The sequence below is a fragment of the Enhydra lutris genome, unplaced genomic scaffold (assembly GCF_002288905.1).
Source record: "Enhydra lutris kenyoni isolate GAN:26980312 unplaced genomic scaffold, ASM228890v2 scaffoldscaffold20, whole genome shotgun sequence".
NCBI classification, from domain to species: domain Eukaryota; kingdom Metazoa; phylum Chordata; class Mammalia; order Carnivora; family Mustelidae; genus Enhydra; species Enhydra lutris.
The window spans coordinates 2420903-2448878 of NW_019154104.1; the positions used below are offsets into that span (position 1 = coordinate 2420903).

The following is a 27976-nucleotide window of genomic DNA, read 5'->3' on the forward strand; positions in this document are numbered from 1 at the left end:
ATGTTCACGTCCAAGTCCAACTCGGTGTCGCCCTCGCCGTCCCTGGAGCAGACTGACTCGGACGCGCTGGACATCAGCACCAAAGTGCAGCTCTACGGTGTGCTGTGGAAGCGGCCCTTCGGGAGGCCGTCGGCCAAGTGGTCCCGGCGGTGAGTGCGCCTCCTGCGCCCGGTGAGAACCGCCTGGGGAGGGAGCCCGGGGCCTGAGAACCCTGTACCATTCTCGCTATTACCATCGGCCTCCGACTTCCTTGGTGACCTTGGCCTCACCCTATTTCACTCCTACCTTGGCTGTCCCTGGAAGATGTGGATCTCAGCTGGGACCCGGGCCATCCCTGTCGGAGTGCTGGCCCACCTGGGGTGGTACCACTGGCCGGGGACGCCGGGGATTCCTCTATGGAATGCATCTAAGTCTGAGTGGGGAGGTAGGGCATGGGCCGAAGAGGTCATGGCCGTGGTAAGTGCCCATCTGGGTCAGGTTAGGTCAGACTCTGCCTGGGAGGGAAAGATATCCATTCAAAGATATCCTCCTGGGATCCCCACGGACAATCCCATCATCTCCACAAGCCCTCCTCTCCCCCACTTCACCCTGTGCTAGCTCCACCGTGGGCTTCTGAAAGACTCGGCCAGGAGAGAGAGGAAGGGTGAGGAAGGGTCTGTGCCTGCCCTTGGTGGCAGTCATGTGGCAACCCCTCTAACTCTCCCTTGAACTGATTTTTAGAAATCTGAACCTTAGGGAAAAGTCTGCAGTGCTCCGGCACAGTAGCCCCAGAGGAGGAACTGAGCTGAGGCAGAGATGCGTGGAGACTGAGGGGGCAGGGGAGAGGATGGATTGGTCCTGTCCCAGGGATCAATCTGTAGGAAGGGGTGCTAAAGAGGGTCAGAGCAGCCCCTGAAAAGCCTGGCTTTCAGTGCAGGCTTCCCTGTCCACAACTCAGAGGGGACTCCCCAGATGCCAGGCAGTAGCCACTTTCCACTTACAAAGGGGCCCAGAAGGTCCTGGAGGAAGGGGCTTCTTACAGGAGGGAGGTATTGGAGGGATGCCTCATAGCCCTGAACTTGCGGGAAGCTCCCCGCTCTGGTTGCAGGAACAATGGGCCATCTTCTGGACAGTTTCCACCCTCAAGCCAATCTCAGTTCTGAGATTTGCTATTAGAATGGTTGCTAGAGCTCAGACCCTGATCCAGCCTCTCCTTGGAGGTGTGACACTGTGGGGAAAGGAGGAGTATGTCCAGATGCTCTTTCCCATCCCCCCGTGAGTCTGTCCTGGAGCAGGGCCTCAGATATCCCAGAACCACAGATCGCAGAGATGTGGCAGTGGTTGGTTCTGATGTTCTGTTTTGATGAGTAATTTAATATTTCTATAAGACCCGTAGAACAAAAGGATCCATGGAAGGTGTTTCATGATTCACGGAGCTGGTTTCTCCTGCCTTTGTTGGTTCTGCCAGGTTTCTCTCTAGGACTGAGTGGGAGCTAGGTTTCTCGCATTCCTCCAAAATAAAACTTCTCTCTCATCCCCTAAACGGAGGCCCGGGGCATCTTCTGGGGGGCTTCCAAGGTTGGGCTAAGAAGTAGTTCCTGGTCTTTAGCAGGGCACCCTGGTGGGGAAAGGAAGTGGGAAGGTTGCTTGTAAATTCAAGTACCATCATCGCAGTGACCCCCATGCCCCTCTATTCTGCCTTCGTTTCTCCCCGCAGCTACTGGTCCCACCCCATCCAGTCTGGCTCCTGCCCTGAGTCTGGGTCTCATCCTCCAAGACCTTTCTTGCCAGCCACTTGCACTTGATCACATCTTTAGTAAATACTAGGGGCCTGTGAACCCCAGGCTGTATCTCCTAGCCCCCCTCACTTACAGTGGTGGGGACCCAGGTCCTGTACCCACAGTTGTTTTCAGGGTTAGGAGGTGTCAGGGGCAAAGGATCCCAGCTCAAAGCCCATTGGGGGCGCCAAGGGAGGCCTGGGAGGCTTTAGCTCCCCCCACCCACCCCATACTCTCCATCAGCAGCCCCCACAGCTGCTCCAAAAACCATCCAGTCTCATTGAGAACAGCGTGTGCTCTGCAAATATAGCTTCAGCTTAAGTCCTCCAGCCTCCTTCTGAGGGGGTTGTTACCTCTGTTACCTTCTTTTATAGGAATTCTGGAGCTGCCACTTTACAAAGAGTCCCCCTCCCCTGGGGTTCAGGAAACAACTAACAGCCCACCTGCTGTTTGGGGGTGGGGGAGGCCTGATGCTAAGCTTAGCCCCCTCTTGCTTCCCGGCATGGCCCCCTGGGCCCCAGTTCCCCATTTGTGAAATGGAGTCTGGACTTCAGCTAATTAGTGGCCACAGGAAGGCTTGGGGAGGGGGCAACCTAGGTCCGCCCCTGCAGAGCCTTGCCATTAAGGCGATCGATCGATGCCCTGGCTGGGGCAGCTAAGGGGAGGGGGCCTGGAAAGGCTCCCACCACATCAATAACAGGCAGGATGGAACCAGCAGTGGCCGGCTGGGTTCTATAAAGCCTCTTCCGCTCAGTAGCTCAGGACCCATCTCAGGGCCTTTGCCTCCCAACCATACCCCACCCGAGCAGCCCTGCCCTTCCTGGAGTGGGAAGATGCCCTCAAGCTAAAGGATCCGCTTTCTCCCCAGGGGCTACCAAAGGGGAAAGGAATCAAAACCTTTCTTAGAAGAGAGAAGAGAACCTGGGAGAAGTGTCTAGAGGGTAAGGTCGATGACTCAGTGCTCCCTCGTCTATGAGCAGTGGAGTTGCAGAGGCTGTTGGCAAAGACCAGGAGGAAAGGTGCCAAGAGTGCCTCAGCCTCAGCCTGTGTCAGTTGCTGCAGGTCTGGACCCACAGGCAGGCCAGCCCTCCCAGGGTTCAATCCTCTCCCCAGCCTCTAGTCCCTGTCCCAAACCCTTCTGAACAAATGCCAAGGACCGAGCCCCTGATGAGGAGGGCCCAGTCAATTCCTGCAGCAGGGCCTTCTATACAGCCCCGGGTTCCTCCTTCCCCCCCTATAAGGTGGCCAGTGGGGCGAGCTAAGAGTCAGTGTCCACTAAGTGCCAGGGGAACCGTGAGACGGTGGCCCCACTTCCCAGATCTCAGGGCATAACCTGCCCGGGTGTGGAAAGATCGTCTGTGGTCACCGTACCAAAAAGATCTGGGGGAGACTCTATTCCCACAGGGATTTGGGTCTGGGAGTTTCATCAGTGGCCCCGAGTGCTGTTTCCTAGCGATGATGTCACCACGCGGAGCTGGCCCCCAGGCTGAGGGGAAGACCTAGCATGTCAGCGGCACACGCCAGGCTCAGGCTCTCGTGGCAGTGCGACTTGGTCTCGCTTTCTGGCTGACACAGAACTCCACACAGCTGGCTGCGCGAGGTGTCCCACAGGCACAGCTGTAGTGTTATTGCTCGTCTTCTCCCAGCTGGAAGGTGACTGTGCACTCCTCTTCTGATCATCGACTTGGGTCCTTCAGGCTTCATCTAGTGCTGCAGTGTGGTGGGAGGTGGACAGGGGGCAGCTGAGGATCTCTCCAGATCCTTCGGTCTGTTACCCCTGCCCCTTTTGGAGGTGGGGGCATCCAGGTTCCCCTGAGCCCTTAGGTTAAGGAGGTGGGCGCCGTCTCACAGCCAAACAATGCAATACCAGCCGTTCATTCCGGCTTCACTGACACGTGATGATTCACGGGAACTTCTTTTTTTTCTTTTAAAAATTTTTTTTTATAAACATATAATGTATTATTAGCCCCAGGGGTACAGGTCTGTGAATCGCCAGGTTTATACACTTCATAGCACTCACCATAGCACATACCCTCCCCAATGTCCATAACCCCACCACCCTCTCCTGACCCCCCTTCCCTCAGAAACCCTCAATTTGTTTTGTGAGATTAAGAGTCTCTTATGGTTTGTCTCCCTCCCGATCCCATCTTGTTTCATTTATTCTTTTCCTACCCCCCAAACCCCCCACATTGCATCTCCACGTCCTCATATCAGGGAGATCATATGATAGTTGTCTTTCTCCAATTGACTTATTTCGCTAAGCATAATACCCTCTAGTTCCATCCACGTCGTCACAAAAGGCAAGATTTCAATTTTTGATGGCTGCATAGTATTCCATTGTGTATATATACCACATCTTCTTTATCCATTCATCCGTTGATGGACATCTAGGTTCTTTCCATAGTTTGGCTATTGTGGACATTGCTGCTATAAACATTCGGGTGCACGTGCCCCTTCGGATCACTACGTTTGTATCTTTAGGGTAAATACCCAGTAGTGCAATTGCTGGGTCATAGGGTAGCTCTATTTTCAACTTTTTGAGGAACCTCCATGCTGTTTTCCAGAGTGGCTGCACCAGCTTGCATTCCCACCAACTGTGCGGGAGGGTTCCTCACGGGGACTTCGGAAGGGAAGCGGTTACCAGTGCAAACGAGCCGTGCTTCCCTCGGCCCCCAAGCCCAGGAGCTGGGCCTCGTGGCTGCTGACGACCTGTTTGAAAATGGGCCTCCCCGGAATAGGAGTCAGACCTCAAGCAGGGCCCACGCAGGCAGTTCAGGACTTGGAAATATGAAAGCAATTTCCTTTGAGAGCAGCTCTGGCTGTGCTGGAAAGCAAACCTAGGCTTAGAGGCGGGCGCTCAGAGTTCGGGTCTGGGCCAGTGGGGGACCAGCTGCTGAGCCAGGCCAGGGGCCCTGCCCCATCTCACCTCACGAGCCACTGCAGTGGAGGTGGGTCACGCTGTGGTTTTTCAGCTGTGTTCCGTGGAGGACTCTAGAGATCCCTTGACCGTACCACAATGGGGTGGGGCTCCCAGGCTCTGCCCACTTCACCCAGTGCCTCTGCACTCCGATCGGTATTACATAGTAACCTTCTCTTTACTGTATTGTTTGAAGAATTGCGCTACCATTTGTGAAAACTCCCTTGGACTTGATCATGTCTGCGTAAACTCCAACTTGTCATTCCTGGTGCCCTTCAAGCGAGGTTTCCTGCTGTCCTGCTGTCCACACGAGTGACATAGGCCAGGACAAGCGTCCCCGGAGCCCACCGGGTCACTCGGCATGAATAGAAAGGGACATACGCTGGGGGCTGTGTCCTTTCTTACCTTCCTTCTGTCACTGCTGAAAAAGGACACTTCTGACAAGCTATCCTTCCCCTGCTCTAGGATTTACCTGGCCCCAAACACCACACACGTGTTCTCAGTGCCCGAGAGTCTCAGGGATAAGGGAGACGGCGTGCCGGTCTATTCTGGAAGTTTGTGCCCAGGGAAGAAGGGGCAGCCAGGCTGGACATCCGCCTTCCGGTGAAACATAACCCGTGTGTAGCTCACCTGTCTACTGGGCTCTCGCTGCCCTCTTGAGAGTGAGTTAACTGACCCGAGGTCTGATCCCACATCCTGAGGAAACCCACACCTGCCCCAGGGCTTCTGGTAATCCTCAGGGAGCTCCAAATGCTTATTTCCTGAGGGGTCTTCTGCAGCTCAGCTCATCCCTCCGTCTCCCCACCCCTGTTCTCCACCCCCGCAGGGACATACCCACCTTTCACACAAGGTATTTGCGAAGAGAAGGTTTGGCAAAGAAAACGAGGGAACAGGCATTTAAATCACAGAAGTGTGAACCCTGTCTCATTGAATGCTGGCTCCCTGTTTTCCCCCGAGCCTTCCAGACACCCCGTCTTGCCACCCCTGGAGATGGGATTGTTCACCACTGTCTCTTGACACTGTAGGACCCAGACTCTCACATCTGCCCTGGGTCCTCTCTCCTCTGCACTCCCCCATCAACCCTCCTCCCCACCGCCCTCCAGGATTTCCCCTGGCTCCAACTTGCTCTCGCTCTCGCTCTGTGCTCCAAGGCCCTTTCCGGCCCTGACTCCCAAACTTGACTTTTGCCTTTCCAAAGAGTAAGGAGCTCAGCAGAGTGGATCCCTTTCTTAAACAGGACCTGCCCAACTTTGAAGATACCCTTGGGTCTAAGTGTACTGCCTGTCCTCTCACTTCCAACTGGATTGACCATGAGGCCAGTGTTGACCATGAGGCTCTGGCTGAGCCCTCGTTGTGTTCAGAGCACTGAGGAGGGGAGTAAAAGGTGGAGACAAAGCTTAGGAAATCCCTCCCAGATTCCCTTGTTTGTACTGGATGGCACTGGTGTCCACCCTGTCACCTAAGCCGGCAGCTGCCCTCATCAGCAAGAAGCAGCCCCACCCTGCTCTGGTCCCTGCTTCTCTCTTTGACCTTCACTCACCCCCTACTGTCCCTCCCCCACACCCCAGCCTACCCCTTTTCTATTCATCTGCCAGTAATACCAGACATGTTTTGTTGACCTTGAACACATGATTCTTTACATGTGCTGTTCCTTCTGTCTGGAATGCATTTCTCCCTTTGCCTTCCTCCCAGAGTCCTGAGATACTCCTATCCAGCCTTCAAAACCCTGCTCGGTTGTCACCTCCTCTGAGAATTCTCTTCACTGGACACCTAAACCATCACTCCTCTCTGGTCTATACTCTTCTTGTACCTCATACGAACTGGCAACGTCAGCGTGTATCTGCGTGCTTTACAGTGTCCCAGGGTGTGCTGGTGCTTGGCCACGTTGCAGTGCCCCCCGGTGCCTTATAATCATCCCAGCTCCCTCACTTACCAGCTGTGTGACCTAGGGCATATGACTTAACTTCTCTGCGCTCATTACCTTGCCTCACTCATGTGAGGAACGAATAAGTTAACACACATAATGATGTTACCAGAACAGCGCCTGGTGCAAAGGAGAAGCTCGATAAGCATGGGCTGTTTTTTTAAAGGATTGATTTCTACCCGGTCTCTCCTGTATTCGACTCTCAGCTCCTCGAGGGCAGGGAGTCAGAAAGCCCCAGAGGCTCACTGAGGACTTGGCTGTACCCGGTGATTCATTAATGCCTCCTGACCTGAGCTGACCGGGAGCTTGCCATCCGTCCGCCGAGATGAGTTCTAGGAAAACAGCCACTGCAGGCAGGAGGGATCGGGAGGGTCAGGCTGAGCCATGAGGACCGGCCATCCCAGAGCACAACAGTCCAGAACATCAGCTGTGTTAGCGGATGGAGCCGACTTCCCAGTCTGCCCCTCCCTTGCTGCTTGATCTCCCTGTGCCTCCACTAAGTCACCAGCATCCAAAAGCACAAATACCTCCATCTCTTAGAGTCGCTGTGAGAGATAGAAAAAGATAATGCCAGTGAAATACTTGCCAAAGTGAGCGTCCTGGCACCTTGCAAATGCTCATTTAGCTGGACATGCAAATACCATCCTTTGGGCCTGAGAGAGGAGGCCGTGGCCTTGACCAGACCCTTCCCCTCACTTACACGCTCTGGGCTGCACCCCGGTGGAGTGGGGCTCACTAGCGGGGCTGCCAGGGAGAGGCCTGGGACTGCAGACAGAGCTCCGGTCAGGCCTGAAGTTGTTCCTGGATGGAGGGTGGGCCTTGGACAGGAGGGAACTGAGATGCAGGGAGAAGCTCGGTGCTTGGAGGACAGGGGCTGGCCAGCTGGGCTGGAGGAGCCGAGGGCTGCTGCCCGTAGGAGCCAGTGGGGTGTCAGGGGAGATGGGAGCAGAGGCCGGGGCAGCCTGCCACAGACCCTAAAATATAAATAATAATAAATAATATTATAATCATATTTATTATAACCACAATAAATCATAACATCCACAATAAAACTAAGCATTTATTGAATATTTATCATGTGTCACAATACACTACGGCTTTATGTGAACAAGCTCATTTACTTATCCCCAAAACCCTCAGAGATGTAGGTGCTATTATTGTCCTCGGTCACACTTAGACCTGAGGCCTGGAGAGACCAGGTGACTTGCCCTGGCCACACAGCTGGTACGTGACAGAGCTCTGACCCGGGGCTCCCCAGCCTCAGCACCTCTTGCCTCCGGCTGGTGGTTTCCTGCCCGGTACTGGCATGAGCAGAAGCGGCTCCGCACGAGGGGCGGTGTGGGAAGTAGGAGCAGGGACTGTGGTCTGCAGGCTCCTGTCCCAGCCCCATCTCTGCCCAAGCTGGGTGACTTTGCCCACATTATTTCTGCTGTGGTCCTCAGTTTCCTCATCTGTCAAATGGGAACAAAAGTCCCGTCTTCCAGGATTGTGACCTCGATCAAACACTCAGGCACACTCAGAACACTAAGCAGGGGAGCCAGCACACGAGAACGGCTAAATAATGGGGGTCGTCTCGGCCCTGGCATAGTCCGCCAACTCCACGGGGCACAGAAGGAGATGCCTCTGGCTCACAGTCAGAATGAGAGTGTCTGGGAGCAAGGGAAATTTGAAGAAAGGGACAGGAAGAAGAAGTGTCCTTCTGTGCCGGGCCACTCAGGTTCTGGGCTCTCACCTGCTGAGAGGAAGCTGGGCGTCATCAGTGGGAGCAAGGGCTGTCACTGAGACAGGTTTATGAATGAAGGTGGCTCCTGGGACCTGGAAGTGTACTGGCCGAATGCACCCTTTGTTGGGCGATACTCACCCCTGCCCACTGTGGAGTCGCTGTCCTCCAGGTTCATGCTGGCTCCTCTCCCTTGACCTTCACGCCCACCCAAACCAAGCTGAGCAGAGCTGACGCGAGGCTGGCCTTGGTGTGCATGGTGTGTAGACCCTTCATGGGCCCTGTTATCGGGTCTTGCTACAGCCATGCTGTGAGCCTCAAGGTTCCTTCCAGAGCCCCACTCGCTTCTCAGGGCCTTTGCACCTGGGGTTTCTCTGTCGGGAGCATCTTCTCAATCATGAAGGAGCACCTTCACGATCAGGCTCTCCCTGAGCACTGTGTTTAATATCGAAATCCCCACCCACCACTCACCCCGTTATTTATCCCACTTTATTCCCCCCCCTGAGCATTTGTTGGTATCTGGTACGTGGACTTTCTCTCTTGCTTACTTACCGTCTGCCTTCCCATGCACACATACTCAACTGTAAGCTCTATGTGTCTCTCTTGCCCACAGTTCGCTTTCTAGCACCGAGTACAGTGCCTGGCACACAACGGGAGCTCAGCAATGAGTTTTCACAGCAGCCCCGAGAGACAAATATTTGCACCCCTCATGTTATAGAGAAGCTTTGAAAGGGAGGCTGAGCAAAGCTGAGAGCTCGCCTGAGATCGTGGCTTGAGGGATGGGGGCTGTTCGACGCCAGAGCCCCTGTTGTCTCCCTGCTCATTGTGGCCAGTGACCATCCACCTGTTGTCCCTCCTCCCCAGCTACGTCCCTGGCACAGCGCTGTACCCTCGGTGGGGAGGGGACTCCGGAAGTGTCAGGAAGGAAAGAGCTATTTGTCTTTGTTAGGCTGCCGTAACAAAACACCGGAGATGGGCAAATAGCCACTTAAACTGTTCCAGCTCTTCTGGGGTAGGTGTTATCATCCCCATTCCACAGGTAAATAAACTGATGCTCAGAGAAGTGAGCTAACTCGCCCAGGGTCCCCCAGCTGTGACATGCCAGGTCTGTCTGGTGCCAAAGCCTGTGTTCTTAACTACCCTGTGAAGTTTCTCGGAAACCGGCAGGGGGCCTCTCCCTTGGCCTGTGGATCAGAGAGGGCATGCCCCTGCCCCTCAGGAGCCCAGCATCCCCTCAGGACAAGATGAACACCTGCGCATACGGGCGCTAAGGGCCCAGCGCACGGCCCAGTCAGCAAGGGGCAGGAGGAGCTGGGATGGCACTGTGGGCTGGGCAAGTTCCCAAGGAAGGGGGAAGCCAGATGAAAAGCAATAGGCAGGGCTTTCCGGGGAGGATGGCACAATCTCCTTCGCAGGACTGTACAAAATGTAGTGAGGTGCGGGGTGGTGAGGTCAAGGTCAGTGTTGGCTTGGACAGAGAGGCTGAAGGGCAGAAGTGGCGGGAAACCCACAGGGGTCAGGTGCTGGAGGGCCCAGACTGTCCCTGCATCTGGGCAGAAGGTGGTATTGGTGTCCTTTCTCCATCAGGGGCAGAGAGGCCTGGGGGAGGAGAGCACTGGCAGGATGTCCATAGCTCCATTCGGTGTTTGGCTGGGCCAAGAGGGTCGGTATAAATAAAGAACTAGGATTGGTGATGGGCTCACACCACACGACAAAGCTGAGCTTCTCTTTCCTGGGAGAGGTGAGGTGGCGGCTGTGGGTGCCCCAGGGACCCTCTCCCTGCAGTTGCGGCCTCAGGAAAGGTCATATGGCTGGTGGGCCTTCATACCCACATTCCATGCCATCGCCAGTTTCATGATTACTTGTCAGAAGACGCATCTTGGGATCTTACACAATCTGTTAGTAAGGAGGGAGGCCTCCCAAAGCTCTGTGTTTCCTAGAACAGAGAGGCTGAGAGGCAGAAATGCTGGGAAAGCTTTCTTCTTTCCCTCCTCCCCCCTCTCTTGGGGGAGACCCTAAGCGACTAGAGCTATGGCTCAAGGGGTTGAAAATACCGGAGGGGAAGGACTACAGGTGCCCTCCTGTGCCAAGGGTGCCAGTGTGGCAGGAGGGAGGTAGCCAAACATGGAGGCCCGTTGTGGGCGTCCCACTTCCACTTCCCACTGGGGCGAGGGCCAGGCCGTTCTGGCGGTGGGTGACTGGCCAGCTGAGGCCTTGGCCCAGATGGGGAACGTGAGTTGGTGATGAGTCTGAGCTGGTGTCCCCAGGGTGGCAGGACCTCCGAGGCCTTCTTACTGTCCCAAGAAACCTCATGCCTTCCCTCCTGGTTGCCTCTTCTTCCCTACCACCCACTCTAGGTTTTTCATCATCAAAGAGAGCTTTCTTCTTTACTACTCTGAAAGCGAGAAAAAGAACTTTGAAAGCAATAAATACTTCAATATACATCCTAAGGTGAGGCATTCTCCCCCCAGGGCCACCCGGGGTGGGGGGAGGGTCTCATGGGGACAATGGGGGAGCATATCCTGTAAGGGTAGAAGACCCTCTCTCTTCTTGCTCTGGTCTAGCAGAGAGTCTGGAGAACAAATCCTTCCTGGGGCACAAGACTCCCTGCTTCTCCTGGGCTGGCCCCCACCCTCCTGTGCTCCAGAGCCTGCCCCAGCCCTTCCTCTTCCTTTTGGGAGTCAGTCTGGCTCCCAGCCTGGGGTGCTGGGCAGGACCTGGCTTTGGCTGAGGGCTCCCAGAGGCCTTGAGTGACCTGGGCGGGGTGGGGGCTACCTATTCTGGTTCTTTCCCAGGGCGTCATCCCCCTAGGAGGCTGCCTGGTGGAGGCCAAGGAGGAACCCAGCATGCCCTATGCCATGAAAATCTCCCACCAGGACTTCCATGTAAGTAAACTCTCCCCTTCACATGGACTTAGCAGGGCAGACCAGCCTCTCCAAGGACCTCCAGACTCCCTAGGGGCAGCATGTCCAGTGGCCTGGCCTGGGAGGGTGTCCATGTCCTAGGGATGTGTGATGGAGGAGCAGAGCTGGGCCCTTGGGGCCTTGTGGGCGGTCTCTGACGTCCCAGGAGTGGCCTCCCCTCAGGGACATCTGTGGCTCCTCTTCCTGGCAGGGCAACATCTTGCTGGCTGCTGAGTCCGAGTTTGAGCAGACCCAGTGGCTGGAGATGCTACAGGAGTCCGGGAAGGTGTAAGTGCTCATAGGCAGGGGGACAGGTCCCGAAAGGGAATGGTTATGGGCTGGGTCCACCCTGATCTCCTTGCCTCTCCACTGGGATCTTGGGTGGGTACTGAGACCCCAGGAAAGGACAGGGTAGGGAGAAAAATGGCTGGGCCTCCTTGGAAACAGAGCTGTGGATGCTGGTTAGGGTGGGGAAGAAAGGCCAGGCCAGGTTTAGAGCATCTGCGGGGGGATCTGCTAAGTGGGCTTTGAGCACAGTGAGCTTGGCCTGTCTGGAGTCACAGGTGGCAGACGTGGACAGCACTTGTCCTGAACTCCTGGGAGCAAATCCAGCATCGCTCGGGGGATTTGGCTGCCTCCCGACGCCCATCTCACTTCCCCAAGCCCACAGTGAATCCTGGCACAGCCTGACACTGGTGCTTTGTAAACCAGAGTCCAGATCATAGAAATCTCCAGCCTAGCACGATCTGTTTATACATAAACCCCTGTCCTGGCACCTGCCTGTTCACGCCAGGTCATGCTTTCAGTTCAACAAATAACACCGAGCGAGCCCCACACCAGGCCCTGTGCCCGGGGGTGGCGTGCAAGGGTGTGGAAGGAGCCTGGGAAGCAATCTCTTCCCTGCTCCGCAAGTGCTGCTGGCCCTGTCCACGGTAGCCCACTTCGCAGCCTGGGCCAGCCTCCAGGGACGGTAACCGATCGATGCTGGTGGCGTGCCCAGAACCATGGGTGCCGGAGTGAATGGGGCTGGGATTCTGGAGAAGACGGGATGGGCGAGCGCAAACCATGCCCAGTCTCCTTCTCTGCCAGCCTTCCGTTGTGACGATTTTGTGTTTCTTCTCTTCTCTGTCCCATCTGCCCTCCCTCCCCAGGACTTGGAAGAATGCCCAGCTGGGAGAAGCCATGATCAAAAGCCTGGAGGCCCAGGGGCTGCAGTTGGCCAAGGAGAAGCAGGAGTATTTAGGTTGGCTAGAGGGATGGACTGGAAGCTGAGGCTCCCTAGGTAGCAAGAACTTTGGGGCCAGGGATTAGAGCCGGGGCTTGGCAGTGGAGCTGGGGGTAGGGCTTAGCGAGCTATAGGGAGCCACAGACCAGCCGGAAGCCTAGAGGCTTTGACCTTGTAACCTGTGTCCTTTTGGCCAGCATGACAGGGGACAGGAGGACCTGGTGGTCAGGAGCCTGAGCTCTGGCCACAGCTTTGCCCCTCCTCTGTCAGCTGTGTGTCCCCACGAAGTGTAGCCCCCATAAGCCTCAATGTCCTCATCCTTAAAATGGAGACAAGAATAGTCCCTAGGTTTCAGAGGTGGCGGAGGGCCAGGGCAAATGAGAACATGCCTGAAAGTTCTTATTTCTTGCCCACACGGTATGGGCTCCATAATTGGAGTTGATGTTATCCTGCCGTGGGTCCCCAGGTCCCAGATTTGCCCCTAATCCCTCCTACCTGCCAGCTCACTTTAAACCTGACCTTGTGCTGGTGACTGGCTGGCCAACATGTTCTGTTTGGGAAAGAAGGTGAGACTGGGGGTTTGATCCTTTACCTGGGATCCTCTCCTCTGCCACCTCCTTAGACACTTGGGGCCTCAGCACTGGTTCCTTAGACATCCCTGTCCTCCCAGGACCTGCCCTCCCCCACCGCCAGACACTAGTGCAGAGGGGTGGTGATCTGAGGAGCAGCACAATTAACAGCACTTCTAGGGGGGTACAGACACCACCTGAGCTTCTGAAGATGAGGCCATCCTTGCCTTGTGAATGCGTAAACAGGGACAGTGAGTGGAAAGGAGGGTGGCAGCTGAGGCCAGCATGGTGGCTTCCAGCCCCAGGAGCTGGCTCGGCTCTCTGGCCGGCCTGGGCATGGCAGGACGGACTGTTTCCCTGGGAGATCCTGGGAGTGAAGGAGGTTCCTGGAAGGCACCGGCCCCTTCCTCTCCGGAGCTGCAGTGAGCTTTCTGTGAGAGGGTGCGTGCTTGTTTTGCAGACAAGCTGATGGAGGAGACGGAAGAACTCTGCCTTCAGAGGGAGCAGAGAGAGGTAGGTGCGCTGGGCTGCTCGGCACGGCTGCCCCTCCCCAGCATGTCCCACTCTGGTGGCCCCTTCGCAGACTGGCCTGTGTTTCTGGCATTTGGGAATCATGCCGGGGAGCAAGGCCCCCAGAGAACTCGATGGAAAGTCAGCCAGGTGGAGCAGAGAGGCCATGGGGTGACAGTGCTTGGGGCTGGCTCGGGCTTCTTGTCAGCAGTGTATTTCTTCTTGCCAGTGCCCAGGGACAAAAATGAAAAGTGTAGGTGACCACTTTCTAGAGAGAGTCATCCCCAAATTGTATGAGCTATGTCAGTAGGTAACGAGCTGCTTGTCACTGGTGATCTTTGCGGGAGGCTGGCATGGCCTCTGTGATCTGGAGAGGGGCTTCTGCATATCGGGGTGATTGCATTGGATGATTTCAGGGGTTCCTTCCTTCTCTAAGTGACACAATGAAGTACCAAAAAAGCCAAGCTAATGGGACATTAGCCTGGGGCAGCCTGTAGAGAAAGGGAGACCCTGACCTCATTGAGGACAGGGAGCCACTGAAGTCCCCTTCATTTAGAATCTCCATGCAGCCTTAGGCCTTGCCTGTCCCGAAGGGCCATCAGCACGCCTGAAGTTCAGAGACGGGGAGTGTTTAGCAATACAGACTTGGAGCGAGGCTGCCTAGGTCTGTGTTTGATCTTTACCGCTTCTAGCTGTGCAACCTTGGACAAGTTACCTACCCTCTCTGAACGTCCATATTCTTACATGAAAAATGGAGATCATGGAACCCATCTTCTCAGGATGCTGTGAAGATTAAGTGAGATGTTACATATAAAATACTTGGCACATAGGGCTGAGTGAATACCTATGTTTGTCAGTATCACGCTCAGATTATTATTAACTAGGGGCCCATCCTGCATGTGAGCTGCCCGAGGCCTGAGGCTGCAGAGTGGCCTGCCCACAGGGGGAGCTCGATTCAGCCCACTGCTCTTTGTCCCCTTGATTTTCCTTGTCCTCTTGGGGCCGGGCCTGTCAGCCCCGGCTCAGTGCCTGCCTCTGTGACTTTCCTCTCCCCAAGCATCTTTCCCGACCACCCCTCCCTGGGCTCTGAGGCAGACCCTACAGTCAGGACGCGTCACCTCCCTGGAGCAGCCTGAATATTCCCTGGGCCCAGACCACAGCTGGCCAGGGATAAGAGCTTGATAAATGCAGGATGACTCAATGAGTGAGCGTTTTTGATTCTTATAATTTCACATTACATCTTGATTTTCATCCACTGGGACGATTCATCCTCATTTCTCTCCTTCCCCAAAATGGTATCTGATATTCTTGCCCACTCATCCTTCCAGCTGGAGTTGACACTCACTTTGTCAATGCACAGCAACAGAAAAAAAACCAAACCAAACCAAACACAAAGCAAAACCCCAAAGCCAGTGGGGATTTGTATTAGGATTGCATGGATTTGAGGATTGGCCTCGTGACAGCGCTGAGCCTTCTCCCACCCGGCGGGTGTGTGGGTCTCCCTGTGTCCCTGCTGTCATCCAGGTCCTGTGTGAGACTCTTGGCATTTTCTTCACACAGTTCTGTCACTTTGAGAAGCGGGACTTCCGGTGCATTGTCGGCAACCTAGAGACAGGTAATTGAGTAAGCCAGAGGAAGGGATGGAATGACAGACACAGCCACCGGCAGGGAGAGAGACACTTATCCATCAGAGAGGCTAAATCTGGGGCAGCAGTCAGCCGGAGGAAAATTTAGACACTCTATCTAGGTCTTTAGGCAGGAAATGAGGACAGCGGAGACCCACAGCACGCCGGCCTCACTTAAAGCCATAGCACGTTGAAGGAATGAGGCCTGACAGCTGTGAACTCCCTGGTTTTGTGGCCCAAGATATAAATGTGACTCCCTCCGGCCCAGCCGATTCCCACAGCGAAGGTGGCTGTGGGCGGGCAGAAGGAAAAGGTCCAGGGCCAGGAGACTCAGATTGGAGTCTCAGCTCCATCACTGACTGCGTGGCCTTGGGGGCCTCAGTTTCTTCATCTGTGATGCTCTGATAAGAGTTAACGACTGTGCCTGCCCAGCTCCTGGGTTGCCGTGAGTCTCAGTGACTAGAAGTTACAGAGTGCATCAGGGACACCCAAGGCCCTCGCAGGTGTGTGCCGTGTGTGGTGGGGCCACACGATCCTCCATCAGGAAGGAAGACCCTGGGACTCTAGACATGTGAGCAGACAGTGTAGGTGGACCCCCCCCCCCGGGGCTCATCTGCCCTGGGGGCAGGAGGCCATGCCCTTCCCTGGGTGCAGGTCCCTCCAATGTCCCTGGCTCCCTGTGACCTCATCTCTCTCATCCCCTGGAGCAGGGCAGGCTGTCTGCCTTTCCTTTTCTGGCTGAACTCTGAGAGCTCGGCCTTGCCTGTGAGCAGGTGCACGGGAAGTTAGAAATGCCCAGGGCCCGTTAGGCAGGCATCTTGCCACCCAGGCTGCTCCTGGTCAGAACAGACTCTGGGTGTTGGAAAGAACCTTCCACTTCAGGGTGAGGCTCTCTGCTCACCTCCCTGATGGATGATATCCTGATTCTGTCGTGGGTAACTCACAAGCTCTGGAGCTATTCTCTGCCTTATTGCTCTGTTGTTTGAAAGCTCTTCCTTCCCTTGAGCTGGAATTTGCCTTCGGGTGACTTCTCTCCAACCCTGAGCTCCTGCACCTTAGGTCAGGCGCGGGGGTCAGAGGAACAAGCCCTAGACGGCGTAGACAGGCTTCAGCTGCTGCAGGTAGGTCTTGGCTGACCTCAGCCTGTGGCAGGGTTGCTCCAAGTGCTCAGACCCTCTTGGCTGTAGGAACAGAAGGTTCTGGATGCTCCGGGTTTATGGATTCTGTTGTCATCCAGGCTTCTCAGGCTATACCCGGGTATCAGTTTTAGTTAAGACTCACACAGGTGAAGTGAAAGGTGGAAAAGAAGTGAGCGACTGGGAAGAGGTTTCTGTTTCTTTGTCCTCATTAGTCCGTAACCTTCTTGTTAACAGTAGAAATCATGCTCTCTGCAGAACAGCCAGAAAACAAATGTGATCCTCGGTCCCACAGTCAACGGACAACGGCTGCCAACATTTTGGTATTTTTCTTCAGTCTTTAAAAATACATACTATTGTAGGGGCGCCTGGGCGGCTTAGTCAGTGAAGCATCCGGACTCTTAGTTTCAGCTCAGAGTTGTGAGATCGAGTTCTGCAGTGGGCTTCACACACAGCATGGAGTCTAGCTGACATTCTCTCCCTCTCTCTGCCTGTGCCCCTCCACCTGCTTGTGCTCTCTCTCTCTCTCTAAATAGATAAAATATTTAAATATATATATATTTATATATATAAATATATATATTATATATATTTTTACATATATATTATTCTGATACATATTTTCAACATAATAGGATATTCAGTTTTATTTATTTATTTTTTAAAGATTTTATTTATTTATTTGAGAGAGAGAGTGAGAGAGAGAGCATGAGAGGGAAGAAGGTCAGAGGGAGAAGCAGACTTCCCATGGAGCTGGGAGCCCGAGGCGGGACTCGATACCGGGATATTAGGATCATGACCTGAGCCAAAGGCAGTTGTTTAACCAACTGAGCCACCCAGGTGTCCAAATATTCGGTTTTATAGCCCGCTTTTTCATGATACCTTCATTAACATTGTACCTTTGGCAAGTTTTCATGTCATTCAACATTCCTCGAAAACTCCATTCTTAATGACCACGTACCGATTCATCTGATGTGATGTTCCATTTAACTACTCTTCTATCTTTGGATACCTAGACTGTTTTCACTATTTTTTTTAAGATTTTATTTATTTATTTATTTATTTATTTGACAGAGAGAGAGAGAGAGAGAGAGATCACAAGTAGGCAGAGAGGCAGGCAGAGAGGTGGGGAGAAGCAGGCTCCCCGCTGAGCAGAGAGCCGGACTCTGGACTCGATCCCAGGACCTTGAGACCATGACCTGAGGCGAAGGCAGAGGCTTAACCCACTGAGCCACCCAGGTGCCCCAGACTGTTTTCACTATTTTAAATTATGGCACAGCAGACATCTCTGTACACTTAACTCTTGGTCTGCTGTCTAATTGTTTAGGAGAGATTCCAATGGGGGAAATCATTGAGTCTGAGCAAGAAATTTTAAGACTCCTGATGCATATTGACAAATTGCTTTCCAGAAAATTTGTACCAGCTTTCACTCTCCCCAGCAGTGTGTAACCATTTCCTTCTTGCTCTACGCTGCTACCCGCGTTTGAGTCCTTCCTTCATCATTGACTAGCTACGGTGTGGGGAAAAGGGAACAAGTTTCCTTGACCTTTAGGTACCTCCGCTTTTCTCATCTGTAAGATGAGGATAAAAATATTATCCACTTTCAGAGCTGTTATGAGGATTAACTGAGTTAATACGTGTAAAGTACTCAGAACAGTAAGCTCACAGAGAATATGATCCATCATTGTCATTATTATCGCATACGAGACCTGTTTCAGAATTCCCTTTTCTGTTCCTTTGAATTGCTGTCTATCTGTGAACAGATACCACTCAGTTTTGGTTTATAATACCATCTATCCTTTATTAAGCACTGACTATGTTGCAGACAATTTGCATAGATTAACTCATGTGATCTTCCCATTAACCCTACAAGGTAGTACTGCCCATCTCTAAGAGTAGCTCCCATACCCTCTCTTCTCTCTGCACTACATCCAAAGTCAGTCGAGACCACACCTCTGGCTTCATTTCCCTGTGTGCGTGCAAATGACTCCCCATTGACAGGTGCAGTCCCTTTTCTTTGCTGAGCTCCAGCCCCTTAATTTCCAACTGTTGATGTCAAATCTCCAGCCAGATGTCTGAAAAGTACTGCAAACTCAGCATGTCCAAGGGCACTCATGATCTGCCCCAGCAGAGCTGGTGGTCCTCGAGAGCTCCCTATCTCAAGGAATTCACCACCATCCATTGTTGGTGCAGACTGGAAACCCGGGTGTCATGCCTCTCCCAAGATCTGATAGCATTGCCCTCACAAGCTCTTTTTTTTTTTTTTTTTTAAAGATTTTATTTATTTGACAGAGAGAGAGAGAGATCACAAGTAGGCAGAGAGGCAGGCAGAGAGAGGAGGAAGCAGGCTCAGTGCTGAGCAGAGAGCCCGACGCGGGGCTCGATCCCAGGACCCTGAGATCAGGACGTGAGCCGAAGGCAGAGGCTTAACCCACTGAGCCACCCAGGCGCCCCGCCCTCACAAGCTCTTGAACCCGCCTGGCCACTTCTCTACATTTCACTGCCCTGTTCTGGCTCACATTACCAGGTCTTGCTGGACTAAGGCAGTGGCCTCCCACCTGGGTTCCTTGTATCCCTCCAGGCCCCTCTTCATCCCTTTTCTCCATGCTGCAGCCAAAGTCACAGTTCACAATGAAAGTCAGATTCTGTTGCCCGCCTTCTTCGCCTACTCCTTGCCCAAAACCTTGCTCTTGCTCAGGAAAAAAGACCCAAATCCCCAGCATAGCCCAAGGCCCTGTGTGGCCTAGACTCCTCCCACCCACCCTCACTCTGGGCCCAGCTGTATGAGTCTGTCTTGTTTCTTTCGGGGCAGGAGGTTTCCGAAGGGCCTTTGCACATACTGATCCTCCTTCCTGGCATGTTTTTCCCTCTTACTTATCCACCTTCTGCTCCCCCCACTAGTCATACTGTCCTTCTTGTCCAAGGCAGCTTTCCATAGACCTGTGTCCCTGTCCTGCACATCACGGGCCTTGGTTTGTAAACATACTCTCGTGTGTACTTATTTTATTAGTTTCTGATTCTTGCGTTGAGCCGGAAGCTCTGTGAGAACTGAGACATGTCTGGTTTTGCTTATCCTCACATCCTCAGTGCAGAGCCTGGCAGATTGGCAGTATTAAGCACCCAATAAATAGGTGTGGCATGAATGAATCAAACCATTAAAAAAAAAATCTCATTGGGATTTTTACGAAACTGCACTGAGCTTGTAAATTAACTGGGAAGAACCTTTACTATAATCTTCCCAATCAGGGGCCTGCATTCTTTTCAAAAGCGTAATTACTTTTACTGGGGATTTAGAAATAATGCAGTGAAGCATGGTGGGCAGGGATTATCTGGCTTGGAGGAGAGGAGACTTGGGGACAGAAGAGCCATCCCCAACACCTGAAGGGAAAACGGATCAGTCTTGTTCTATGGATCTGAGGGGAGAAGCTGGACCTGCCGATGGAAGTTACGAGAAGGCAGCTTTGGGCTCAGATGGCCCAGGTGGATGAAATGGGCTGCCCCTTCTCCTAGGTGTACTTGGAGGACTCAGGGTGTCCACAAGTTGGCTGTGTCCTTGGCTTTGCCAGTCTTCTGTTTTGCCAAGCGCTGTTCCCCGGCTCTTCCTTTGCTGGCTGGGATCTTCAGGGTTCAAGGCTGAGGCATGGTAGCTGAGGACAGCAAGTTCCCAGCGAGGGAGGCAGATGCTGAAGGGAGAGAGCGTGGTCCAAGGACAGAGGCGGCGACAGGAGCGCTGGAGGGAAGTTTTGCTCCATCAACAAGAGTCAGCCCTCTCCTCTGAACCCCGCAAAACTTGTGGCAAATTCTGGGCCCTTCCTCAATGCGTCTGTATTTGTAGCTTTCAGAGAGGGCCTATGCTGAGGTTGAACTCGGAAGGAAGAGCTGTGAGCAGGTTGTTCTGGAGTGAAACAGGCTGTCTGAAGGGGCAAGTTCCCTGTCATGAAAGCCACTCGAGCAGAACCCGGGCCATCTCTTGGCAGAAAAACTGATCCAGGGATTCGAGGGTCTGACGAAGACAAATGCGCCTTTTAAGTGCCCTTGACTGTAGAGGGCTCTGATTCATGGGTTCCCGTTTCTCTGACTGTCGTCCAGCACTCAGTGTGGGCCGGGCCCATGGTTACGGACTCAGGTGGGAAAAGCATGTATCGCACAGACCTGGGGCCAACGCAGGGAGGAGGGGTAGGAGAAGCCAGATGACTGTTTGGGCATGTTATCTTCAGGAGCATCGGTTTCACTCTCTGGTTCTTAGAGGTGTCACCAGGGTCTGCTGGCATCTGAAGTGCCAGAAAATTCTATCTTCCCGCAGTGTGAACTGTGGAGGAGCAAAGCAGGTGTCGCAAAACTGCTAACAGCTAAGCTTCTCTCCAAGCACACCCTGCAATTCCACCTGCCAGTGAGGCCTGGGAAAACGGGGCCCGTGGAGGGCACATATTTGCTGGAAAAAGACAGTGCTGGCCAGCATTTCTGACAGCACGAGTCTGGCCCTGCCTGGGGGCCTGCCCGGCACTTTCTGGCTCTCCCGTGCCCTTCGGGCCGAGCACAGGGAAAGTTGCAGCCACTGGGCTGCTTTCTAGAAGCCCCGAGGAAAAAAGAGCCCTGATTTTCTGACTTTGGGGAAATGGCTTTTCTTCGCCACCCTTCACAGATGGCACTCTAGGGATCTTTGATGGGAATAGACACTCATACCTTTTTTTTTTTTTTTTTAAGATTTTATTTATTTATTTGACAGAGATCACAAGCAGGCAGAGAGGCAGGCAGAGAGAGAGAGAGAAGAGGAAGCAGGCTCCCTGCGGAGCAGACAGCCCGATGTGGGGCTTGATCCCAGGACCCTGGGACCATGACCTGGGCCGAAGGCAGAGGCTTTAACCCACTGAGCCACCCAGGCGCCCCGACACTCATCCCTTTTTCCTCTAGCACTTGAGAGCCGGCCAACATGCCTGAGGGTGTTAGCAACTGGAGTTGTCTGGCAGAGTAGACGTCTAGAATGATCTCCACCTCCAGTCCCAGGAAACAACGTTGCGAGCCTTTCTAAACCCTGGCAGCAGCAAGCTCAGTGTGTCTGATAAGGCCAAACCCCGCATAGACCTTGGGTTTGTTGAGACTGGGTGTCGCTGAGTGGGACCAAGGCTCCTTGGGACTTGACCCCGAGTCTGCTCCCATAGAGCCTGGCCTGGACTTCATCCCAGGGGGCTCCTGGACCAGAGCGGCAGTTCCGACCTCAGGAGTCCTTCGCTGCCCATGACTCTTCTCTTCCCCTCTGGTTCTCCTCAGGAGCTTGAACGCCTGAACCAGGTGCTGGAAGCCGAGAAGCAGCAGTTTGAGGAGGTGGTGCAGGAGCTGAAAATGGAGCAGGAGCAGATCAGAAGGTGGGGGTGGTGCCCAGGAAGGGGTGGGAGGGAGGTGCGCCTCGGACAGAGGGTGAGAACCCATGTTTCCCGACAGGCCTGGGGAGCTCTCGGCCAACAGAGCCTCACTACGTGATGGCTTGGTTTGAGTCTCTCTTACCAGTGCTCCAGGCCTCGGGATAGCCCAGAAGGAGCTGTAGACCCCACACAGACTGGACGTGAGGCACGGGCAGGTGCAGACCAGCGCTCTCTCCCCTCCAGCAACAATCCCCTCTTGTCTCTGTCAAGCCTCTGTCAAGCCTTCCTTACCCAGGGGCAGACAGGAGGTGCTATTAACCAAGACCCCCAACATCCCCTCTTCTTGTTCTGGCTAATACTGTCCCTTGGGATCTTTAGTCCTGGGTATGGTTTGCAAACCCAGTCACCCAGTTGCACATTCCGATCGTGTAACAGAATGAGAATCTCTTGAAGGTAGGGCCCAGAGAGCTATATTTTCAAAAGCTCTCCAGGTCACTCTGATTCGGACTATCTAGGGATTTGGAGACTAATGCTCTGGGTTCTGTTGTGGGGGTGGTTGCCACCCTCCTCCTCCTCATCACTACTGATAATCGGTGTTAGCTCAGAAAGGCTTTTCTTGCAACAACCTTATAAAAGGAAGTCAATTAGACAATGGCTGCAGGGAGGGAGAAGCTCCGAGAAGCTCCAAGAATCTTAACAAGTAAATAGCCAAGCACCTGCTTATCTTCAGAATTGTGCCAGATACTGGAATAGAAGATAAGTTCTCTTATCTTACAGTGCAGGATCTTACAATTTGGTTGGGAGAACCAGACTCCCACCCAGGAAATGTCAACACAGTAATATATAATCAGCCATTAGGAGGCACAGTGCAGACTCCCTGTGTCATCGGAATTAAGGTATACATGTGATCCTCGTGGGCAAAAGAGAGGTTCGATTGAGCTGGACCTTGAAGGATGGGTAGGTTTTCAGAAATTGGGCAAGAGGAAGGGAAACCAGGAGTAAATGCCTGAGGGGGCCCAGGCTTGCAACAAGGCGATTATCACCCCAGAGAGCGGCCTCAGTCATGTCCCAATTCAGAGTGAGTAGGGGTTCTAGAAGGGTCCATATGCAGAAGACAGGCGGTGGGGCCAGGATTGCCATGGTTTCTCCAGTGCTTCTCTCTGCCTGCGGGGTGGTCCTGGGTTTATCCCATCTGACAGACACCTGTGTACCTGAAGCACGTGACTTCAACCCCACTTGGCTGGCATCTCCTTCTTTCAGCCCCAAGTCCCTACAGCTGCTGTTAGGACCCTGCCACACAGAGAGGGACTGGCCTTCCAAGGACCCCTCTGAGCCATATCGGGAGATGGAGCAGAAGCATTTCTGTGTGCAGAGGGGATTGGGAGGGGTGGTGGGCACAGCCATACCCAGCCCTCTGTCCCTGCAGGGAGCTTGAGCTGACCGCAAGATGCCTCAAGGGTGTGGAGCAAGAGAAGAAGGAGCTGAGGCACCTCACAGAGTCCCTGCAGCAGACACTGGAGGTGAGGGCCACTGGTCCGATGGTTGGCCTGGAGCCAGGCTGGTTGGTTGGGCCATATGACACTGTTTTCCCAGCAGCATTTCCCCAGAGGGTTCTCCACAAAGGGAATGGGGCATGATAGAGTGCTGATCTAAAAGATTTCTTATCTGTGGACCAGCGAGCCCAGGAGGCCTAATGCAGGACCCAGAGGAGCAAATTCAAAATTGTCCTGCTGTGACTGTGGCTTCGGGAAATCCACCTTCTTCAGTGTTCGTATATATATATTTTTTAAATAAATTTCTTTTTTTCTTTTCTTTTTTTTTCAAGATTTTATTTATTGGACAGACAGAGATCACAAGTAGACAGAGAGGCAGGCAGAGAGAGAGAGGCTCCCTGCTGAGCAGAGAGCCCAATGCGGGGCTGGATCCCAGGACCCTGGGATCATGACCTGAGCCAAAGGCAGAGGCTTTAACCCACTGAGCCACCCAGGCTCCCCCAGTGTTGATATTTTTATACCAGATGGAGAATTACTTCTTGTGGCTCATTCACATAGCTGTTCCTGGGTGAAACTGATCATGAAGGGAAATCAACTGTCATATTACCTCCGTTTGATACCACAGAAACTGTGAGGGGGAGGAAGGAGGTGGCATGTACCAAGGACCAAATGCCAACTCTGTCCCCAGCTCCTCCTCCTTGACTTTCCCTTGGTTGTCCCTCCACACCTTGCACAAAGACACTCTGACCCCTCCTCCAAACCACTGAGCTCATGTGTCCTGGGGAAACCCAGCTCTTTCAGATTCTACACCTTTGCCCAAGCTGTTCATTCTACACAAAATGTCCTTCCACCTCTTCTCTGCCTGGAGAACTCATCCATCCTTCTAAGACTCAACTCCAGCATCACCATACCCTAGCTTCCCTGACTCTTCCAGGCAAGGGTTTGCTCTGAGCTCTAGGCTCCTGCTGCACTTTGTACATCTGTTATGGGACACTAGGTTGTGTTTTCCAAACTGTGAAGTTCACTAGACTGTATCTTAAGGTCTCTCCAAACCCAGCACCTAGCAGGAGCCTGGTACATTGCTAATGTTTACTGAATTCATGAATTGCCTTAAAGGCTGCAAGGTTTCTATTTTCTCTCAACTGACTGGGGCTTTGTTTCTGGTTCTTTTATTTGTTTATCTTTCCACTTCACATCATGATAGATGGTTCTCGTGGAGTGTTTCAACTCCAGAACTTTTGGGTAGTGCAAGACCCCAGCCTGATAAATGGGGAAGACGTCTACTTCTGTTCTGGGCTCACTCCTCTTGGGTATTCTTCATGAGCCCAACACACTCCATCACTTGCCCTTGGAGGAACAAAGACCCCCGAAGGTCATGGTGCCCTTGGGCCCCGGCTGTACAGGTGTCAAGTTCCCTGGAAGCTGCATTGGGCTCCTCCCCGAGTCCCTTGGTGGAGGAGTAACCTTGCCTCTTTGTTAAGGAGATCTTGCTTGACCTTTTATCACCAGGGAAGAAGGAAGATATTTCAGGTGTCTCTCCAGAAGGTTGAGTGAGGACGGCATCACTCCCTGAAATTGAGGGGCAGATGAGGGCCGCCATGTTGGAGAGCCTAGATTAGGCTCTTTTTCTTCCCTCCCTCCCTCCATGCCAGGAACTCTCCATAGAGAAGAAGAAAACCCTGGCGATGCTGGAGGAGAATGAGAACCAGCTGCAGACACTGGCCAATCAGAGTGAGCAGCCCCCTCCCAGTGGGGGTCTCCACAGCAACCTGAGGCAGATAGAGGAGAAGATGCAGCAGCTCTTGGAAGAGAAGCTCCTGGCTGAGAAGCGGTGAGAGGCCCTTCAAGCCCTGAGTCCAGTGTGATAACGTTCCTTGAACTCCACACCCGCATTCTTGAGTTCTAGCTGGCATTGACCAGATAGATCAATTACTTCCTTTTGCCTAGGACTCAGTTTCCCCATGAGGCAAAGTCAAAGAAAATTTTCACTACCCAGAGCTGACTTGATCATTATCTCTTGCAGTGGTGGGAACCATACGGAGAGGCATTAGGATGATCTAACAGTGCTTTGTCACAGGCTGGGGATGTCTTCATAGCTCCTTTGTACAAATGAGGAAACCGAACCTAGGAGGGTTGATAGGACTTTCCTGAAGTCACAGAACTAGCAAGACTAGGACCCGAGACTCTGGTCTTCTGACTCTAAGCCAGGGGCTTCCCCTCACTGTCCATACCACTCCTCTCATCCCCTGGGTGACAGAACCTAGAAAGTTCTGGGGCTCAGGAAGCCTGGGTGTCAGACTTCTTCAGCCAGGTCTCCAGGAGGGGCTGCCCTCTCACTGTAAAGCCCCCTCCATGAGGAAGCACTGAGCACCCCTTCGGCCCCGCAGGATGAAGGAGAACGAGGAGCGCTCTCGGGCCCTGGAGGAAGAGCGGGAGTTCTACTCCACCCAGTCACAGGCCCTGCAGAACTCGCTGCAGGAGCTGACCGCAGAGAAGCAGCAGGCCGAGCGGGAGCTCAAGGTGTTGGCCAGGGCCTGCGGGCAGCTGCCCGGTTTTGCACATTCCCTCTCACATCCCTTACCCCACTGCTACCTCAATTATCTCTGCCAGTATGACCCGCTAGGGGTAGGCGATGGAGCCACCCCTTGGGGAGCAGCTAACCCGCTACTGGGGTGCAGAGGCTGAGTCTGGGCCATCTGGTCAAGGGCGCCTACCCTAGACAGGATATGGTAACTTCCATCCAAGTCCAGAGGCAAGCAAGCTCTCTTGATGGGGGGTGGGGGGGGGTGTGTGACCAGGGAAGGCTTCCACGGGAGATGGCAACTGCTCCCCAGGACCCCTTTTCGTCTGTTTTCCCTCTCCCCGCCCCAGGCCGAGGTGAAGGTCCGCATGGACCTGGAGAGGCGTCTGCGGGAGGCAGAGGGGGCTTTGCGGAGCCTGGAACAGGGGCTCAACTCCAAGGTGCGGAACAAAGAGAAGGAGGAGAGGATGCGGGCTGACGTGAGCCACCTGAAAAGTAAGGCCCAGCCCTCGGGCTCAGCCCCCGCGGAAGTCCAGACCCTGCGGAGCCGGGATCCGGGCCGGGAGCGCCGCACGGGGCCCGGGGCGCATTAGGCGGTCCCGAGCTACCGAGGGAGTTTCTTCCCCAGGCTCCTGCCGTAGGCGCGTCCTGGGCTAGGCTTCCTGGGGCTCTCGCACCCGGGTGGGGGCGCGGCGGGGAGTTCCGTGCCCTCCCCGGGCGGGTGGGCGGGGTGCGCGTGTTTGCGGCCGGAGCGGGAGCCGGGAGCCGGGCCGGGGCCGGGCGGGAGCGGGGCCGGGCGGGAAGGACGCAGCGGCACTGCGGCCGCAGGGTTCTTCGAGGAGTGCATCCGGAATGCGGAGCTGGAGGCCAAGATGCCGGTCATCATGAAGAACTCCGTGTACATCCACAAGGCGGCCACTCGCCGGATCAAGAGCTGCCGCTTCCACCGGCGCCGCTCCAGCACCTCCTGGAATGACAGTGAGTGCGTCTGTCCGCGCGCCCCTGCCAGGGTGGGAAGTGCTGATCCAGCTTGGAGGCCGGACTGGGCAGCCTGGACCTGGCTCCCCCGGCCTGGCCTAGGGCATCTTCCAGGATTCAGGAAGCTCCAGTGGGTGCCGAGAAGCTTGTGGGGTGGGGAGCGAGGGTGGCGGGCTGGGGTTGGGGTCCCGGGTAAGCCTCCGTGGAGGGAGGCTGCTCACGGCCTCCCTCTCCCCAGTGAAGCCGTCCCAGTCTTTCATGACCTCCCAGCTGGATGCCAACAACATGGAGGAGCTAAAGGAGGTGGCCAAGAGGCTCAGCCGGGACCAGCGCTTCCGAGAATCCATCTACCACATCATGGCAAACCAGCCAGGAGTGCCATCCGTGGTTCCTCGGGGTGGGAAGTGATGAGGGGGCCTCCCCTGCCTCCCAGGTCTTTTCTCAGCCGCTGGGTGGGCGAGGGGGTAGCAGGGGGAGGTCTGACTCTACCGGGCACCTCTCTGCTCCCCTCTGGGCCGGAGCTCCACCTGCAGCAGCCTCACCCTCAAAGCAAAGGGATGGCCCCTCGCTCTCCCAGACCTTACCCTACCCTGGCGTTTACATCAGGCCCAGTCAGACCCCAGCTGGGTGCTGCCTGGTGCTCACCTCGGGCTCACTTGGTGAGGCCAGGGGGGGCCTGGCTGCGCTTGGAGACCTTTTGTTTGGGGAGTGGCATAGGCCGGGCCCACAGCCCTTTCTTGAGCCCACTACATCTCTCTGTGATGCTGTCTCCCTGTCCTTGTGTATGAAGGCCTCCCCCCCTCACCTTGTCACCTGCTTCCCCCTGGGGTTCCTAACCCTGTCTTTGCTTCTAAGACCCATAGATATCCCGCAGCCAAGGGCCCTCACTTTTACTACACTGTGGGGCAGGGAAGAGAGGGGCCTAATACGGTGACATTTGGGTTTGTGGCATACCACACTTGCCATGGTGTCTCCTTTCCTGAGGTTGGGCCCTGACGGAGGGGCTACCCACTCGCTCCCCTCCTCAGGAGAGTTCTCCCACCTGCGGCTTCAGGTGGCTTGGAGGGTGACGTGACCCTGCCCCTTTTCCCTCACATTCCTCCTGCTGGGTATCTAGGGCCCAGGGCCCTGACTGAGATATGGGGCCGGCAGTGATTCTGAGGGCTCTCCCAGATGACAAGAAGTAAGCTCAGGGGGTGGGACAAAGTGGCATTGCTTACTACTGGTTGGATAAGGAGGAAGCTTCTTCTGGCTGTGGGGGCCCTGTTGGTCTGTGGGATCACAGCTGCCTCCCTCTGAGCTGCTCCTGCTTTAGCCACCTTGCGGCCTCCTCTCCCT

The 27976-nt window shown here is 54.4% G+C and overlaps 1 protein-coding gene across 1 annotated transcript; it reads left to right on the plus strand.

Annotated features, from left to right (window-relative positions):
* LOC111148676 (pleckstrin homology and coiled-coil domain containing D1) lies at nucleotides 1-27080 on the plus strand. The gene is made up of 13 exons (XM_022505448.1): nucleotides 1-149; nucleotides 10676-10769; nucleotides 11114-11203; nucleotides 11433-11509; nucleotides 12373-12464; nucleotides 13476-13528; nucleotides 21555-21649; nucleotides 23073-23166; nucleotides 24792-24970; nucleotides 25527-25659; nucleotides 26011-26155; nucleotides 26489-26638; nucleotides 26877-27080. The coding sequence occupies exons 1-13, from the start codon at nucleotides 1-3 to the stop codon at nucleotides 27044-27046; spliced, it is 1521 nt and encodes a 506-aa protein (XP_022361156.1). The 3' UTR covers nucleotides 27047-27080.
* The last annotated feature ends 896 nt before the right edge of the window (nucleotides 27081-27976 follow it).

Excerpts from the sequence above, each read along its gene's own strand:
- LOC111148676 (XM_022505448.1), top strand. The coding sequence starts at position 1 with ATGTTCACGTCCAAGTCCAACTCGGTGTCGCCCTCGCCGTCCCTGGAG. Across the intron at positions 25,660-26,010 it reads AGGCCGAGCGGGAGCTCAAG|GCCGAGGTGAAGGTCCGCAT; the intron begins GTGTTGGCCAGG and ends TCCCCGCCCCAG. Across the intron at positions 26,639-26,876 it reads CAGCACCTCCTGGAATGACA|TGAAGCCGTCCCAGTCTTTC; the intron begins GTGAGTGCGTCT and ends CCCTCTCCCCAG.